The sequence below is a fragment of the Carlito syrichta genome, unplaced genomic scaffold, assembly GCF_000164805.1.
Source record: "Carlito syrichta isolate Samal-C Ts95f unplaced genomic scaffold, Tarsius_syrichta-2.0.1 Scaffold308993, whole genome shotgun sequence".
Lineage (NCBI taxonomy): Eukaryota > Metazoa > Chordata > Mammalia > Primates > Tarsiidae > Carlito > Carlito syrichta.
The window spans coordinates 243,765-263,706 of record NW_007253089.1 but is presented as its reverse complement, the minus strand read 5'-3'; the positions used below and the strand labels follow the sequence as shown (position 1 = coordinate 263,706).

The following is a 19,942-nucleotide window of genomic DNA, read 5'->3' as shown; positions in this document are numbered from 1 at the left end:
CCTCTCCTAGCCTGCAGGGTTTCTGCAGATAAATCTGCTGCTATTCTGATTGGTCTTCCATGGTGGGTGATCTGGCCTTTTTCTCTTGCTGCCTTTAGGATTTTTTCTTTTGTGCCTACTTTATTTAGGCGAATTATTATGTGTCTAGGAGTTGGTCTTCTCATTTGTTGTCTTGCGGGGGTTCTCTGAATCTCTTGTGTTTGAATTTTTGTATCACTGATTAGATGAGGGAAATTTTCTTGAATGATCTCGTGGAAAGTTTGTTCCAATGTGGTCTCTGTTTCTCTTTCTGCCTCAGGGAGTCCGATTATTCTTAGGTTAGGCCTCTTGAGGTAGTCACTCATCTCTTGAAGGTTTTGTTCTGTCTTTTTGAGCTTATTTTCTGTGTTTTTAAGAGTTTGGGTTATTTCTATATTTTGGTCCTCAAGCTCTGAGATTCTTTCTTCTGCTTGGGTAATTCTGCTTTCCATGCTTATCAATTTGTTATTTATTTCATTCACAGTATTCTTTATTACTGTTATCTCAGATATCAGCTCCTTCCTAGTTTCTTCTTGTGTCTCCTCAATTCTTTTTAATCTCTCCATTATTGTTTTGATATCTACATTTGCATTTTGAGACCCTTCATTCTGGGGGACTTTTCATTGTTTGTATTCCAAAGTCAATTTTCTCAGTGTCTGCTCTCCCAGGCGTCTGGGAGAGACCCATACTCTTCTTTTGGTTTTTCTTCATTTCTGTAGATTTTTCTTCCTTTACCCCTTTCCCTCCCCCTCTTCAATTCTGTTTTTGAGGGAAGGTGGGGTTGCTTTTATTTCTCTTCTGCAATGACCTGTTCTTCCTTATGAGGGTCTTCTGGTTTTGTTCACTTTTCCCTCTGCTTTACAGTCTGTCTATTCAGCAGTTTGCAGTCTTGGTCCATTCAGAGAATCTCACCAGTTCACCTATGCCGTCGCCATCTTGTCCGTCGCCCCTGATTGTTTTAAAGATGTTGCTTTACTGTCTTCTCTTTCGCCTTGTTTCTGACAAGAAATATGCTGTCATTCTTTTCTTTGCTTTTCTCTATGTAACTTGTCTTCTTTCTCTGGCTATTTTTTTTTCCTCTGTCAGTGGTTTTGAGCAATGTGATTATGATCTGCCTTGGTCTAGTTTTGTTCATGTTTCTTGTACTTGGGGTTTGCTGAGCTTCTTGGACTTGTTGGTTTATTGTTTTCATCAAATTTGGAAGGTTTTCATGTGTCTTTTTTTTCAAAGAAGACAACTTTATTAGGTGCTTTCTGTCTTATGAGGAGTATTGTGGTGCTTTTAAGCAAAGCTCCAAATTACTAAACAATACCCAGTTTCCTTCAGTTGTGACAACTTTATCCCATGGTGGGTGCTCTGGAAAGCACTTTGAGGGCGAATGGATCTTAGGTTATTCATGATTAAGATCGTCCAATGCTTTTGTTAGCTGAAGAATCTTCCCATGCTACCTTTTAGAAGGGGTTCTGTGTCCCCCTTCATATAGCCTACCACTTAGCTGCACCCCACCTTCATTTGTTTTCTCTGCCCAACCAGGTAACCGTGGATGGTTCAGAAGGTGCTGCTGTTGAGCATCCTTTAGATGCAATATCATATCAATGAGCATCAGGAATTTTCAGCTCACTTTGTAGGTCTGATGAAAGGGCATTTTGATGACCTTGTAGTTGTACTAGATAGATCAGTAGGACAGCAGGGTTGCCACCTGTAGCACCTGGCAGGAGATAAGCACCATTTTTCATAAGAGGCTTGGGCAAGCTGCACAGCCTTCATTCACCACTTCTTCAAATAATTGTTCTAATCCCCGTCTCTTTGTTTTCTTCTGAGTCTCCAGTTACACATATTTTAAGCTGCTTGAAGTCCCACAGCTCTCTTATGGGGTTAGATCTCAAAGCTATTGTGAGTTGAAAATATCTTAAGTTGAAGATGCTTTTAATACACCTAACCTATGGATTATAATTGTTTCGCCCAGCCTACCTTAAACATATTCAGAATACTTACATTAAAGTTGGCCAACATATTCTAATACGAAGTCTGTATTATAGTAAATTATTGAATATCCTGTGTAACATATTAAATACTATATTGAAAGTGAAATGCAGAATGGTTGAATACTATATTGAAAGTGAAATGCAGAATGGTTGAAGTACAGTTTCTGCTGAAAGCGTACTGCTTCTTCACATCATAAAGTTGAAAATTATTAAGTCTAACCATCATAAGTTGCAGACCATCCATGTATTTTATCCAGTGTTTTTGATTGATTCAGACAGGACAGTACATCTGGTTCCTGTTGTGACTTTGAAACCAGAAATGAAAGTTGGGATGTTGATGTTTGTCCTAGTCTGTTTTGTGCTGCTATAACAGAATACCTGAGACTGGGCAACTTATAAACCACAGAGATTTCTCACAGTTATGGAGGCAGGAAAGGCCAGGGTCAAGGGATCTGCATCTGATAAGGGCATTCTTGCTGTATCATCCCTATGTGGAAGGGCCTGAGAGCACTCAAGGAGGAGGGAGAGAGAGAGAGACCATGCATATGCATGTAGGAGAAGAGAGTTCGGTGGGGGCTGGTACAAGCAAGTGGGAGCCAAACCTGCTTTTATAACAAACCCACTTTCATGATAACAAACCAACTTCCTCAGTGATAACATTAATCTATTCAAGAGGGTAGAGTCCTCATGACCTAATCACTTCTTAAAGGTCTCACCTCTCAACACATTTGCATTGGGGATTAAATTTCCAACACATGATCTTTGGGGAACAAATTCAAGCCATAGCAAGATTTAAGACTTTGTGGTTGAGTAATTCCAAGTGATGGTACAGTGTTGGATCTTAGATATGAGTGAAGTAGAGATGTGAAAGTAATTGAATGAGTCATCCAAAAAGTCTTTGAAGTTACTTAAATAAGTGGATTTGGGGTAGGGGATAAGACTTTCAGCCACAAGCCAAAGTTGTGAAGTTTTGATTATGTATGTTTTATGTGTTTAATTAGGGAAATACTCTTAAAATTTTGTTAAATTGTGTTTTCTTTTAGAACCTTCTGATAACTTACGAGAGATTCTCCAAAATGTGGCCAAATTGCAAGGAGTATCAAATATGAGAAAGTTAGGCCATTTAAATAACTTTACTAAGGTAAGTAACTTCAGTCTTCACTATTATCCAGAATTATTACCATACTTACTGGATGTTTCTTAACCATCATTAAAAGGAAATGCTTATGTATTCATTCACCCAGTGTCAATGCATTTCTCTGCTTCTTCTCATGAATTTTGTCTTGTGTTTTTTAAAGTTAAAAATGTATTTGAGTAATAGAAGAATTCTATGCTTGTAGAAAATTTGATAGGTTCAGCAAAGAATAAAGAAAGAAAATCATTGAGAAATTCACAATTCAGTCTTTTGTTCACCTAATGATGCATTTCTTTTTACTTTAAAAAAATTAATTTTACTTGATAATGTGTGATACAGACATACATTGGTGATATTGTAGATTCAATTCCAGATCACTGCAGTAATGCGGTAATGTGAATATTAAAGTAAAATGAATCACATGAATTTTTTTTGTTTCCCAGTGTATATAAAAGCTATGTTTGCACTATGGTGTATAAGTTGTGCAGTAGCATTGTGTCTAAAAATTAATGTAGGGTAAGTCCCCTACATCTGGACAAATTCCATTCCAAGAGTGCATTTGTAAGTCTAATTTGTTGTTACTTGGGTAACACAATCGGCTATATAGTACTATAGCGTAACACAATCAGCTATATAGTACTATAGCGTAATAAGTGTATATTACTTTTCACACAAATAATACATTTTAAAAATTACAATATTGTACAGTAAAGTATACAAAAGCACAACCACTTGTACAAGATATATGCATATGATAATATATGCCACTTGAACTAACTTATGTGATTGGACATGTGAACACACATTTGTATCTCTGAAAGTTCGTAACCTGAAGGTTCGTATGTCAGGGACTAACTACCTTAATTTGAAGATGTTGATAAAAAATGCTAATGATCATCTGAGTCTTCAGTAAATCATAATTTGTTGGTGAAGGATCTTGCCTCAGTGTTGTTGGCTGCTGACTGATCAGGGTGATGGTTGCTGAAAGTTGGGGTGGCTGTGGCAACTTTTTAAAATAAAACAACAATGAAGTTCACTGCTTCAATGGACTTTTCCTTTCATGAGAGTTTTCTCTGTAGCATGTGATGCTGTTTGAAAGCATTTTATCCACAATAGAACATCTTTCAAAATTGGAGCCAGTCCTCTCAAACCCTGCTGCTGCTTTATCAGCTGAGTTTCCGTAATATTCTAAATTATTTGTTGTCATTTCAAAAAACCCACTTTCTTTGCTGATCTATAAGAAGCAAGTCATCATCCATTCAGGTTTTATCATGAGATTGCAGCTATTCAGTCATAACTTTGGGCTCAACTTCTAATTCTAGTGCTCTTGTTATTCCACCACATATGCAGTGACTTCCTCCTTTGAAGTTTTAAACCCCTTCAAGTCATCTATGAGAACTGGAATCAACTCTTTCCAGACTCCTGCTAAAGTTGACCTCCTGCCGTGAATCATGAATGTTCTTGATAGCATCTAGGATGGTTAATTCTTTCTGGAAGGGCTTCAATTTGCTTTGCCCAGATTCCTGAAAGGAATGACAGCTATAGTGTTACAAAATATATTTCTTAAGTAATAAGACATGAACATCAAAATTACTCCTTGGTCCATAGACTGCAGGTTGGATGTTGTATTAACAGGCATTACAGCATTGCTCTCCTTGTACATCTGTGTCAGAGCTCTTGTATGACTAGGTGCATTATCAGTGAGCAGTAATATTTTGAAAGGAATCTTTTTTTTTTCTGAGCAGTAAGTCTCAACAGTGGTTTAAAATATTCAGTAAATTATTATATTGTAAACAGATGTACTATCATTGAGGCTTTACTCTATATATTGACAACAAGCAGAGTAGATTTAGCATAATTCTTAAGGGTCCTAGGATTTTCAAAATAGTCACTGAGCATTGACTTCAACTTAAAGTTCCAGCTGCCTTTACTCCTAACAAAGAAGTCAGCCTGTACTTTGAGACTTTGAAGCCAGGCATTTACTTTTTCTTTTCTAGCTATGAAAGTTTAGATGGCATCTTCTTCCAATTGAAGACTTTTTTGTTAGCACTGAAAATCTGTTGTTTATTGTTGCCACCTTCCTCATGATCTAAGCTAGATCTTCTCCATCAGCACTTGCTGCTTCACCTTGCACTTTTATGTTATGAAGATGGCTTCTTTCCTTAAACCTCATGAACCAACCTCTGCTGGCTTCATACTTTTTCTTCTGCAACTTCTTTCAGCCTTCTCGGAATTGAAGAGAGTTAGGGCCTTGCTCTAGGTTAGGCTTTGAGTTAAGGGGGTATTATAGTTCATTTGGTCTATCCAGAACACTGACACTTTCTCCATATAAGTAGTAAGGTTGTATGACCTTCTTATTGTTTAGGGAGTAGCACTTTTTTTTTTTAAGTTGAGGTCTCGCTGTTGCCCAGGTTGCTGGAGTACAGCGGCACGATCATAGCTCACCACCTCCTGGGCTCAAACAATCCTTCTATCTCAGCTTCCCAAGTAGCTGGGACTATAGGCTCATGACACCATGCCCAGCTAATTTTTTTTAATTTTTATTTTTATAGAAATGAGGTCTCGCTGTGTTGCTCAGGCTGGTCTCAAACTCCTGGCCTCAAGCAATTCTCCCACCTTAGCCTCCCATAGTGCTGGGATTACAGGCATAAGCTACCTCTCCTGGCCTGGAGTAGCACTTTTAATTTTTATTTAAGAACTTTTTCTTTGTATCCACAACTTGAGACCTAGCTTTAGACTTGTCTGGACTTTGTACGTACTGTCCTCACTAAGTTTAATCACCTTTAACTTTTGATTTGAAGTGAGAGACGTGTGACTCTTCCTTTCACTTGAATACTTAGAGGCCATTTTTAGGTTATTAGTTGGCCCAATAGTGTTGTGTTTCAGGGAATAGGAAATCCAAGGAGAAAGAGAGAGGGGAGTAACCAATTGGTAGAGCAGTCAGAACATACACATTACTGATTCATTTCAACCTTATATGGGTGCAGTTCATGGAACCCCAAAACAATTGTATAGTAGTAACATCGAAAGTCACTGATAACTGTAATATGATAGCAATGAAAAAGTTTTTCACTTGGATGGTTTTAGAGCCTATCATACTCAGTGATCTATAATAGAAATAAAGAACAGAGTGTACCATATGTTCTCACTCATAAGCGAACCTTGAACAATTATCATAATACTATAAGAAAGGGATTGCAGTAGTGGGAAACTGCCAGGGGAGGGGAGAGGGGGATTGGCAGTGAGGGACACTGCCAGGGGAGGGAGGGGCACACCTCATCAACAAGGGTACCTACATAATGAGCATTTGTATACCTAAACCCTGAATTGTACCCCACATCTTTAAAATAAAATAAAATCAAGTTTTTCATATTGTGACAATTACCAAAACATGACAGAGAGAGACAAAGTGAGCACTTGTTTGTAGGAAAATTGGCAACAGTGAACTTGGCTTGGTGCAGGTTTACAACATGCTATGTTGTCCAGGCTGGTTTTGAACACCTGGTCTCAAGTGATCCACCCATCTCACAAAGTACTGGGATTACAGACCTTCAATTCATAAAAAATACTGTATCTTTGAAGTACAATAAAATGAGATATGCTTATAATTATGAGTACCTTTTACATAGTCATAAATCCCAAATAACTCTTAGAACTTCCTTTCTCTTCCTGATGCTGTAGTCCCATTTTCTGGATCCAAATTAGAGCCCAAGGTAAGTTGTAGAGCTCTGTTTCTAAATAAATACTGACTTGATCTGTAATAGCACAGAATTTTCAAATTTGATGCATGGATTAGTGCTTTGTAATGCTGGATGGCCAACTCATGCATACACTAAAATGGCTGTTATTTTAGATGATACCCTAAAATAGGAAACAAAAACCCTAAAACTAAAATAAGTAGTTTTTTGGGATAACATCCCCCCCCCTTTTCATATACCATTGTTTTTAATGAAGAAATTTGTATGTTTTAACCCCTTGCTATTCAGTGTTAACCACAGTCTATCAGTGTTGGTATCACCTTGGAGCTTGTAAATGCACTATTTTGGTCCCACCCTAGACCTACTGAATCATAATCTATAATTCAATATTCTCAAGTGAATTTGTGTGTGCATTAAAATTTAAGCATCACTATTTTACTCCCTCCAGCTATTTAATTTTTTGTACTTTATATAAGTACTTATATTGTGGCTTGGATTTTATTTTATTTCATAGAAACAGAAGGGGATGAGAATATAGTTACAGTGTAATAAAACTTTTCTCAATGTGGTATTATATAAAATAGATTAAGGCTTTTTCCATAGTTAAGGAAGTAAGTACATAGGTATAACATTTATTTTTCCTTAGAGAAGTCTTTCTGGCTTTTAAGTACATATATATATGATGAGAAATGATTTTATATGATAGATGAGAAAGTGATTTAAGAATTTTTTTTAAATTATCTTATTCTGTTTTCAATTTCTTTTGGAGACAGGGTATCTCTCTTTTGGCCCAGCTGGAGTGCAGTGGCATTATCATAGCTCACTGCAACATTGAACACCTGGGTTCAAGTGATCCTCATACCTCAACCTCCCAAGTAGCTAGGGCTATAGGCATGTGCCACCATGCCTGGCTAATTAAAAAGTTTTTTTTAGTGTTAAGGTCTTGCTGTGTTGTCCAGGTTTTGGACACTTGGTCTCAAGTGATCAACCCACCTCCCAAAGCACTGGGATTACAGTGTTAGCCACTATGACAGGCCCTGAGAAAGTGATTTTTTTTTTTTTTTTGAGTCTGATTCTCACTCTGTTGCCTAGGTTGGAGTGCAGTGGCACAATCTTGGCTCATTTTAGCCTTGACCTCCTGAGGCTCAAGCAATCTTTTCACCTCAGGCTCCTATGTAACTGGAACTACAGATGTGCACCACCTGTTTTTTTATTTATTATAGAGACAAGGTCTCATCAAGTTGCCTAGGCTGGTCTTGAACTCCTGTGCTCAGGCAATACTCTTGCCTTCGCCTCCCAAAGTGCTGATATAACAGGCATGAGCTACTGTGCCTGGTGAGAAAGTGATTTTTTAAAAAACAACTTTTGAAAACATTTAATTAATGCTGGAAAAGTGACTTTTAAAATTATGCTTATGTATATTTTTATTTTTATCAATGTAATGAAAATCTTCAAATACCTTTCTTCAGTGTGGTAATGTTAAGTCTTTTAGACCAACATTGTTCTGAGGTTGTAAAATGCATGTTCTAGTTTCATTCCCTTATATTAAATTTCAATGTTTTGCCAGGCTTCACTCAATTCAGATAGTCCTCATCCCTCATCACTTGCTTAGTTTTAATTGTTAAAAACAATTTTAATAGAGGTCTATCTCCTGTGTGAATTCATAGTTATTCTCATAACCACGTTTGGACACCTAGATATGTTGTTCCACATCTCTTGCCACCTAGGGTTCTAAAAGTTAGGAGTGGATATAAGAATGACAGTGATTTCTGCTATTTTACTTTGGCACCAGCATGGGTCCTACAGCAGTCTTAAAAACTAGAGCAGTGCTGTTCAACAGAATTATAATGTGAGCCACATATATTATTTTTTCTAGTAGCCACATTAAAAAAGTAAAAAGAAACATGACATTAATTTTAATATTTTTTATGAATCCAGTATGTCTAAAGTGTTTTATACAATTAATGTAAAACACTATTAAATATTGTATGTTGAAATATTACTATATTTTCATACTATATTTTTGAAATCAAGTATGTATTTTACACTTGTAGCACATCACAGCTTATAGCCACATTTTTAGTACTTGTAGCCACTTATGAGTAGTAACTACTAGCCATATTGGACAGTATAGTTATAGAACTGTTTGGAATAAGATTGGCTTAAACCTTCATTTCTAGGAGTCTACTAGATACCTCTTATTCTCTCTTCTGTTTTTCGGGTTTTTTTTTTTTTCTAAGTCCCAGGTTTTCTTGCTTTAGGGTCAGTTTCTCTTTTTTGCTTTCTTTTTCCCTCCTCTATTTCCTTGATTCCCATCTTTGTCTAAATTTCTTCCAGAGTTATTTTCAAACATTCTCTCCACTGGTCTTGATTTGTGCTCTTCCACTGTCTTCTGCCTTTTTTCCTTCTTCTGATTCCTTCTCTACTTCCTTTTACCTCTCTTCAGCTTCTTTCTCTCATCTTCACCTTTCCGTGTCCCCTTTCTCTTTCTTTTCTTCCCAGATTCCTTTCTCTTTTCTCAGTTCTCTCTTTCTTCCTCAGATACTTCTTTCCTTCCTGTTCTCCATTGTGCCACTGTAGCGTATACAATGATTTATTCCTATAATGAAGACCCTAGAATTTTGTACTTTTTGTATTCTTGTTTGTTTTTTGTTTTACTGTATTCTTAAAAAAAAAATAAGATTTTCATATTTTACTTGGCCTTGGTGCCAGCTTTATAACAGCACTTTTATTTGCTATTTTAAATTACTTGTGAACTTAAAAGCCAGATAGCCAGTCTTTAGAATTTGTCTGACCTAAGAGGGACTAAGCCCTGAGTTGGGGTCTGAGGGGATGTCCTATGAATAAAGTTCATGAACTTTGTACTTCATAAAATCTGTTTTGGTGGCTTAGTGATGTATTCGGAAAAGCATGAGCTTTAGATCAAACAGATGGAAACCTGCAGCCCAGCTCTGATTAACTAACAATGTGATCTTGGGCAGATTCTTTACTCCGAGGTACCTTGCTGTCTTTTTTGGCAGGTTTCAGCATAGTGTCTGGCACATGGTATGTGTCCTTGTAACAGGTAGTGCCTTTCAAACTGGGATCTGTTTTTGTTTTGTTTTGCACTTTTAAAAAAATATCACTTTTCTAATTATTAGCTGACTTTAAGAAGGTGAGGCTGGTTAATGACTTGAGTTGCCAGTTGGTAAACTGTTAACTTTAAATCAAGTGTTCTTCAATATTGGCACTATTGACATATTGGGACAGATAATATTTGTTTTGAGAGGCTGCCCTGTGCTTTTTAGGATATTTAGCAATGTCCCTGGCTTCTACCCACTGAATGCTAGTAGCACTTCCTCCTCAACAGTTGTGACAAGTAGAAATGTCTCCAGACGTTGCCGTGTTCTCTGGGGGACAAGATTGTCCCCGTTTAAGTACCATTGCTGTAAATAAATGTTAGTAGATTTTATAATAAAATTTCTTCAAATACCTAGCACAAAACAAACACTGAATTTAATCATAATGTGTCTTTGAGTTCAATTTGTTAGAGAACTGGTTTTATCATTCTTTATGTAGCTGATATTTCTATAAAATCTGTTAGTTTATTTCCTTTTTGTCTAAAATTTAGAAAATTTTTATAAATCGCCAAGAATAGCTCTATAGATAAGAAAATAAGAAAAATAATTGTGATGCCAGGAGTCTGTAGTGTTCATCACCGTCTTCTGTGTTTCTATCTGGTTATAGTAATGCCTGTTATATTATATCATTTTATTTGCTATGGGTTGCTATCTCATTAAACTGAGTTTCTCATACAAGGAATATATAGTATTTCTTTTTCTACCCTCATATCACTTTCTGCACTAAAGCCTGTCACATAATAGGTGTTTAATTAATGATATTATATTAGATTGGGAAGATTATACATCTTAAATATGAGTTTTTGTTTTTACTAGCACTTGTTTTGTTACTATGTATAAGCCTAACTGTTAAAGTTAGGTTAGCTTAGTAGACCATTGACATTAAAATGTTGTATAGGGTGAACTTCATCTTCAAAATTAAACCTCCTTTTAAGGTATAAAGTCACGGAACTAGTGATGTGATCCTTGAACCATGTGAATGTCACACACCCATGCTTGTCTTCTGACATCATTTCACTGGCTGAAGTAATGTGTATAACAGACTGCTGATGAATATAATCTTAGTATTCTATTTTTAAACTAGGCAACATGCATAATCTAAATACCTGCTTTTTAAAGATGAAAATTTAGCTCTTTTATTTTCTAAATGTTCTCCTTTCCTATATTTAATATCACTTATATTTAAAGATTTGAAGGAATCTTTATTTTCTTCTGTTTTTAAAAAAAACTTTTGAAAGTGTAAAATAGACAATTTTTTTTTAATGGTATAGAAGAATATATGATAGAAAGTAGATTCCTCCCTCACATATTCCTCCTACCTACCTCTCTACTCTGACAAAAATACTCTTCTCCAGAGGTAACCATTATAAGGTATTTATCATTTTCTGGTATGATTATAAATTTGTGTGTGTGTGTGTGTGTGTGTGTGTGTGTGTGTGTGTGTGTGTATTTCATTGAGTTTTTTTTTTGTTTCTGTTTTTTTTTGAGTTGGAGTCTCACTCTGTCTCCCAGACTGGAGTGCAGTGGCCGCTCCCGGCCACCGCAGCCTCAACCTGCTGGGCTCTGGCGATCCTTCCACCTCAGCCTTCCAAGTAGGCAGAATTACAGGCATGCGCTACCACGCCCAGCTGATTTTCTGATTTATTGTAGAGATGAGGTCTCGCTGCCCAGGTGGCTCTCGAACCCGCGGGCTCAGGGAATCCACTCACCTAAGCCTCCCAGAGGCACGGGATTACAGGCTGAGCCACCGAGCCCGGCTTCATTGAGTTTTGAGGATTAAATGAGTTAAACAAAACGAAGTGTTTAGTAATAGTGCTCAGTTTGTTTACCATTTATTATATAGTCATTTATTATTTATTTACCATTATTATACAGCCATGCATTACTTAATGGCAGGATATTTTCTGAGGGTATGCATCATTAGGTGATTTCACCATTGTGCAAACATCACAGTGTACTTACACACACTTAGATTGTATAGCCTGCAACAGCCTAATCTATATGGTATAGCCTGTTGCTCCTAGGCTACAAATGTATGCAGCATGTTACTCTACTGAATATTGGAGACATTTGTAGCATAATGGTAAGTATTTGTGAATCCATACATAGAAAAAGTACAAAATATGGTATTACAATTTTATGAGAACGCTGTCATATACGCAGTTCTTTGTTGACTAAATAGTTGTTATGCAGTGCGTGACTGTGTATGTGTATAAAGAAATTTCCCCCCCCACTGGAAACATGATATATACAGGTACCCCAAAATCCCAGCATTTATTTATAAAAAATTATGTAATCTTACATGTTTAAACTTGTGTGTCACCTTCAAAGCACTCTCTGTTTGATGCAAAACACCTATCAAGATGCTTTTTCCATTGCTCGAAAAAATTTTTGAACTCATGAAATTTCATACCTTTTAGTGCTTCTTTCATTTTTTGTTTCACCTCTTCCACATCAGCAAAATGTTTCCCTTTGAGGACTTTGTTCAATCTGTGGAAACCAAAAACAAAAAATGTTTCTCAGGGCAAGACAGGGTGAATAGAGAAGGTGGAAGGGGGACATAGAGGTCATGCCATTTTGGGCCAAAAACTGCTGAGCACTCAGCTCAGTATGGGCAGGTATGCTTATAAGTCACCCATCATGAAACGGGCAAACTCACTGAAAGAATCTAAAAAACAAAAAACCCTCAAAATCTCTGAAGCTCAACACAGCCTCTCAAAACAATTCCAGTTAATACAACAGTGATGCTGATGGTTTCCTAGAACGTTTACTTATGGGGAAATCTTTAGTACAAGAGGCCTGCCCTTCAAAAAAATAATTTTTGGGGGGGGGGAGGTCCCACCTCATATGTGTATATAAATGTATATGTGTTGATATATATATGCATATGTATATTGTTTGCTTTTTTCCACATCTTGAAAATATGTTTTATTGATTTTTTTATAGCTATGTGTGTGTGTGTGCGTGCGTGTGTGTGTGTGTGTGTGTGTGTGTGTGTGTGTGTGTTTAAATTGCTTGTAAAAGACTATGCTGTTGAATTCTAATATGTATTTTTCAAGTTGGGTTATTCTTTCTCTTGCTTATTCAGGAGAACTATTTATTTAACTTTCAAGTAATATGAATAAAATAGGAATAGCATTGAGTACAACCCAGTTTTAACTGGTCATTACACTTTTTGAAAATTTATCATTTTAATAAACAAATACATTTGTATTACCTAGAGATGATTTGCAGTTTTACTTTAGCTTTGTCAAGATGTAATTGTTGATACCCTCTTTTTTTTTTTTTTGAGTTGGAGTCTCACTCTGTCGCCCAGACTGGAGTGCAGTGGCCACTCCTGGCCACCGCAACCTCCACCTGCTGGGCTCTGGCGATCCTTCCGCCTCAGCCTTCCCAGTAGCTGGAATTACAGGCGCGCGCTACCACGCCCGGCTAATTTTTTGATTTTATTGTAGAGATGAGGTCTTGCCTGCCCAGGCAGGTCTCGAACCCGCATTCTCAGGCAATCCACTCACCTCAGCCTCCCAAAGGCGTGGGATTACAGGCTGAGCCACCGAGCCCGGCTGATACCCTCTTTTGAATATTGCACTCCAGCCTGGGCGATGGAGTGAGACCCCGACTCCAAAAAAAAAAAAAAAAGTCATATAGGTTAATATAGCAGATGACACCAATAACACCAATTGATTTGCTGATGATGGGCATGGATTTTATTTTATTTTATTGTTTATTTTTTTTGAGTTAGAGTCTCACTCTGTCGCCCAGACTGGAGTGCAGTGGTCGCTCCTGGCCACCGCAGCCTCGACCTGCTGGGCTCCGGCTGTCCTTCCGCTTCAGCCTTCCAAGAATCTGGAATTACAGTTGCGCACTACCACGCCCGGCTGATTTTTGATTTATTGTAGAGATGAGGTCTCGCCAAGTTGCCCAGGCGGGTCTCGAACCTGCGGGCTCAGGCAGTCCACTCACTTCAGGCTCCCAAAGCGCTGGGATTACAGGCTGAGCCACGGAGCCCGGCTGGCATGGATTTTAATAGGTAAAATAAACAAGAGACATGTTATTAAAACCTTTTTTTTTTTTTTGAGTCAGAGTCTCACTCTGTTGTCTAGGCTGGAGTGCAGTGGTATACCCACTACCACCACGGCATTGACCTGATGTCCTGATGTGCTCAGGCGATCCTTCCACTTCAGCCTTCCAAGTAACTGGAACCACAGATGCATACCACCATGCCCAGCTAATATTTTGATTTATTGTAGAGACGAGGTCTTGCAAATTTCCCCAGGCACATCAATTTGAATGCTTAGACTTTGAATGCTTAGACTCAGGCATTCTTCTTGCTTCTGCCTCTCAAAGTGCTGGGGTTACAGGCGTGAGTGAGTCACCATACCTGGCTATCAAAGTCTTTAACCATTTAAAAATAATATTTGTATAATAGTATTTGTTTTTCTTATATAAAAATTAATTTAACAGGTTATGCTCATAGACTAATTTTAGACTTCTGATGATATTGAATGCTTAACTTGGTTTATGAGTAACAAATTTAACAAACCTAATTCATCTTAGCTAAAGTATAAAGAAGTTATTTGCTTGACAAATAGCTCAGGGATTGTGAAAGTGTCAATTACATTCTTTCTCTCTATAAAACTTCCTGGATTATGTAAGTGATACCTGTTTGTTGTAAACATTTTTAAATACAGAAGGGCACAGAAAGGAAAGTAAATTACCTATGATTCTAATCTTTTTGTTAAAAAGTTCATTGTTAATATTTTGTTATTTAGGCTTTTCTTAAAAGGTGTGTCTTTCAGAAATGTATCTTTTAGAATATTTTCTCCCACTTAGCAGTAGATTATGCATATTTCCCTTATTATTATATATTATCTTAATGACTGTATAAAGTTTATCCTTTACGAACATTTTATTTCTGTTTCCTTAATGTTGTAAATAATATAATGAGCATCTTGTACTTGAACCTATTTCATGTATCTTAAATTATTTTATTAGTATAAATCTCCAAAAGTAGGCTCTATCTTAGTGCATTTTTCAAATTTATTTTACAAAATATTTTCAGTTTTAAATCCTTTTACCAGTGTATCTTTTTATCTGTTACAATAATATTTAAAAGCCAGGCTCGGTGGCTCAGCCTGTAATCCTGTGCCTTGGGAGGCTGAGGTGAGTGGATTGCCTGAGCCCGCGAGTTCGAGACCCCGCCTGGGCAACTTGGTGAGACCTCATCTCTACAATAAATAAAAAAATTAGCCGGGCGTGGTAGCGCGCACCTATAGTTCCAGCTACTTGGAAGGCTGAGATGGAAGGATCGCCGGAGCCCAGCAGGTCGAGGCTGCGGTGGCCGGGAGTGGCCACTGCACTCCAGTCTGGGTGACAGAGTGAGACTCCAACTCAAAATAATAATAATAATAATAATAATATTTAAAAACAATGTCTTCCCATTTGGGGAAGTTTTCTTTTAAGTAGGACTTATATTTGATTCAGGTTTTAGGAATTGTGAATATTATTCATGTTTATTTGCCAGTTATATTGCTTCAGAAAATTCTTGTACATTTTCTTTGCCTGTTCTTCTTTGGGGCTTTTAAAAGTCTTTCCTCAGTTTGTTTGAACCTTTTACTTTATAAGGGTCTGTGTTAGGCTAGTAGGTGAGGATGGAGTGCTATGGGCTGAATAGTGTCTTCCCAAAATTCACTTTGAAGTCTTAACATCCACTACCTTAGAATGTGACTGTATTTGGAGATGGGGCCTTTTAAAAAAGTAATTAAGGGAAAATGTGACTGTATGGGTGGTCTTCATTCAGTATGATTGATATCCTTATAAGAGGAGATTAGGACACAGACACACTTAAGACAGAGAGCAAACAGTCATCTACAAGGCAAGGAGAGATAACTTCAAAAGAAACCCACCTGCCTATACCTTGATCTTGGACTTTTCTGACTTCCCGAGTTGTGAGAAAGTAACTTGATGTTGTTTAAGCACTCATTCTGTGGTATTTGTTATAGTAGCCATAGCAAACTATTACGAGGTAATCATTTTTTACTTATCATTTTTATTGGAAATATTTTTGAGTCATGCATTATTTGACCTTTTAAAAATATAATTTTATTTATTTTTAAATAAAGATGGGATCTTGCTATGTTGCTCAGGCTGGTCTCAAACTCCTGGGCTCATGTAATCCTCTTGACTTGTCCTCTCAAAATACTGAAATTACAAGTGTGAGCTACCACGCCTGGCCTATTTAACTTTTAATTTTAGGTGTACAGATGATAGAGGTTTAGAAATTTGCTTCTCTTATCTCAAAAATTTTAAGTTATTGTTTTAAATCTATGCGTATGAAAACTTATCATTTCAACATTGTACAAAAAAGAATAAAATAAAAGAAGTATTCATATTCATTGAAAGCTTGAAGCCTCTTTATTCATTACATTTCAGAATTTTAAAGATTACCAGTATTTTAATATCGGTAGTATTACAATATCTGAGAGCAGCTACTCTATTATTCTATCCCCTATCCTGCTATTTGAATTATTACTATTATTTTTTGCCTCTAAACAAAAAATTAGACTGAAAATTTTATAAGTATCCTACCAGTATTATATTATTATTAACTTTTAGGGTCCTTTTTTTTTTTAACTATGAAGACATGTGGTTACACTTGGTTGTTTAGTTCAGTACCGTTACAATGTTTATAACTTCATCCTGAGGAAGAATAATAGTACTTTGAAGATTCTTCTGCATCTTCATTGTTAGTTAACTTGTTTACCCTCTCTTTAATCCATTTTGGTTAACCCCAATAAATAACTTTAGGACATTTTATGTAACTTTTAGATGAAAGTCAGTTTTCAAAATTGATACCTTGATTAACTGGTATGTAGTCATCCAGGTGGGATCCAAATAACTAATATTAGATCAGTGCTGTCAGTGAAAACTAGGAAAACCTATTTGAAGGCAGGAAGGAACTGCTCAGGCAACTAGAAGTACAAGGGCTAAAGTTTCAGAGAAGAGAGAATCTTCTAGAGGTGAGGTTACTACTTCAACCACTTTTTCCTAGGGAATACTTGCTGATGCTAAGTGTGGGTAGGAAACGAAGGATTCAAGTGTTAGGCCCAGGACTAGTGTTACCAAAAGAAAAAAAAAAAAAGCAAAAAACAAAACACAGTGATATTGGTGGAGACCTAGGATGCATCAAGCATAAGGAGATTCTTCCCTCAGTACAATTGTTTAATCTTGGGGCTACATGAAATGGGAAACTTAGCACCCAAGTAAAAAAATTTTTGAAAATCGGAAATGGAGCATGTACAATTTTTGTAAGACAAATGCAATTTGTCATCAACTTTGAACTAGTCCCTTAACAAAAAGCATTCTGTTGAAACTTTAGGTGGCAAGGAAAAACCAGAGGTAGACTGAGTTTTACCAGGGCAGCCACCTAACCTGGATTCAACATTGCCTAGTGGCCTAACAGAGAATTGTGAAACCTCTGTAGAGGTAGATAACACCACCAAGAATCTCTGCTAGTTTTTATATACAACCAAAGATTAAGAAGCCATCAAAGGACAGAACTACATGACTAGAACAAAAGGGGAAACAGCTGTAACAGACCCGGAGATGAACCACATCATTCAGATTCATTTAGATGACAAGTACTTTCAGTAACTATGATTAATAAGAAAGCAAAGGAAACTAAAGAAAATGGATGCAGGTTGGAGATTTTCATCAGAATATCGGAATGTCTAAAGAGATTAAGTGGAAATTCGACAAGGAAAAAATGTAATATAGGTATAACAAGATTAGGTATAATAAAAGATTAGACACATCAGAAGACAGGTAAATAGGAAATATTAAACTTGAGCATCGAGATGAAAAATAATGAAAAAAAGAGATTTACAACTTTTTAATACACATGAAAACATCTGACATTTAATTGGATTACCAAAAGAGGAGTGTAGAGAAAATTGGACAGAAGTAATTTTGAAGAGATTATACGGAATTTTTCAAAATTGAGGAAATATATCAACCCAGAGATTTAGGAAGTTTTGTTTACCCTAAGCAACACAGATACAGAGGAAACCAAAGATAAAGAAAAAATACCCTGAGAAATAGGACATGACTTTCAAAAGAGCCAGCAAAAAAACTGATGGCAGACTTCTCAACAGGAACAATGGAAACCATTTTGAAATTTTTGGAAGAAAATATAACGTAAAATTCTATATATCCAGCAAAATATTCTTGAAACATGAAAGTAAAAAAAAGTCATTTCCAGAGAAATTAAAAAAAGAAAACAAGAAAATCATTACCAGCAACCTGGGATGAAATTAATTCACAACATTAACAAGACAGCAACAACAGTGTTCTTCAGCTAGGATGAAGAATATTCCATTAAGGAACCACCAAAATGAAGAATAATGTAAAGGATAAATATGTGAGTAAATACAAATGTCTTTTGGGGCTTAAGAGATAAGGTAGAAAAAATGACAGCAATCAAATAAAATGTGAGGGGAGTAAGTGAAGTTAAAGCTTACGATTCTAGCATTATTGAGGACATGGAGAAGGTGATGCTTTTTGCTAGTAATAAGTCAACAATGCATGTTGTAATCTCTATGACAACGACTTAAGGAGTTTTTGAACAGTAACATTACTGAGGGATAAAAGGATTAATAGAAAATATTTTTTTTTAAGGCAGGAAAAGAAGGTTAAAGGAACTTAAAACTGATAGGTCAAATTAAAACTAGTAAGATGATACAGTGCTGCCCATTTCAGCAGTAGAATCATATATTTTTCAAAATATTATTAAATAAAAATATCTTACTTTCCAGTCTAAAAATATAGTATATATAAATACATATGAATACAATACAAATATACATACTTGTTTTTCTAACAGCTTCTTTGTGATATTGGTCACAGTGAAGAAAAACTGGGCTTTAACTATGAAGATATCATAATTTGGTAAGTATAGTTCAGTCCCTTTTCCATTCCTTCCAGATTTTATTAATTTTAGTTTTAGTAATTTTAAACTAGAAATAGGATAACACAGCACCTCATATTTGATTTTGTAACAACAGTTACTTGAACATTAGAAAAATTTAAGAGCTATGATTATAGTATTTATCTTAGTGATATTTTCTAATTACCAAATATGAAGAACCAAAGTGAATGTACAAAAATACTTGGATTTCTATAATTTAAACTTCTAAATTAAATTTGAAATTTGCAGACTGAATTTCTTATATTGTTCCCAGGAACAACAAGAGCCTATAACCTTACATCATCTTCACTAAGAGAAAGTGTGCTTATGACAAACTCAATTTGCCCATACACACTAATAGAGGCATAATGCTATATAGTTTTATAACCATCTTTTTTATATCCTTAAGAATTAAAATGGATTTAAATGGTCTGTGCCTGCTATTGTTATAAAGTGTTTTTATTACTGATTTAAACCAATGATTCTTTAGAGTATGTGGAAGCAGGTAGGCAGGTATAGGAGAGTAGATTGAAGCGGCCCAAAGAGTACAGCTTGAAAAAGGCATATTTGATTCCCCATACTTTATATAAAATAAACTATAGAAGGTAGAACAAAACTCAGTAATATTTTCTTGAATGACAAGAGTATAGTAAGGAGGGATAGATTAAAAGACAACAGGAATATTTGTCTGTGTATTTGAAACCCATAATGCACAATTTCTTGTTTGTTTTCATAGTTTGCGATTAGCTTTATTAAATGAAGCAAAAGAAGTGCGAGCAGCAGGGCTCCGAGCACTTCGATATCTTATCCAAGACTCCAGTATTCTCCAGAAGGTGCTAAAATTGAAAGTGGACTATTTAATAGCAAGGTAATTTTTCTAGAGTTGTTTATGTTTTAAAACTTTTGTGTTGAGTTTTAGATAATCTTTCATAAAGTGTAAAACTTGATGAATTTTGTAGTGTAAAGCTTGATGAATTTTGTGTATCTACTTATAACCAAGTAATAAAATTTAGAACATTTTT

At 36.0% G+C, this 19,942-nt stretch overlaps 1 protein-coding gene across 2 annotated transcripts in view; it reads left to right on the top strand.

The window, feature by feature from the left end:
* The first annotated feature begins 3,050 nt into the window (after window positions 1-3,050).
* The window catches only part of RICTOR (RPTOR independent companion of MTOR complex 2), a 75,905-nt gene continuing 59,013 nt past the window's right edge, over window positions 3,051-19,942 (top strand). For both annotated transcript variants that reach the window (XM_008066520.2, XM_008066519.2), the window contains exons 1-3: window positions 3,051-3,144; window positions 18,837-18,901; window positions 19,657-19,788. In XM_008066520.2, coding sequence (XP_008064711.1) covers window positions 3,109-3,144; window positions 18,837-18,901; window positions 19,657-19,788 — 233 coding nt within the window. In that variant the 5' untranslated portion in view covers window positions 3,051-3,108. The remainder of the gene's footprint in view (window positions 3,145-18,836; window positions 18,902-19,656; window positions 19,789-19,942) is intronic.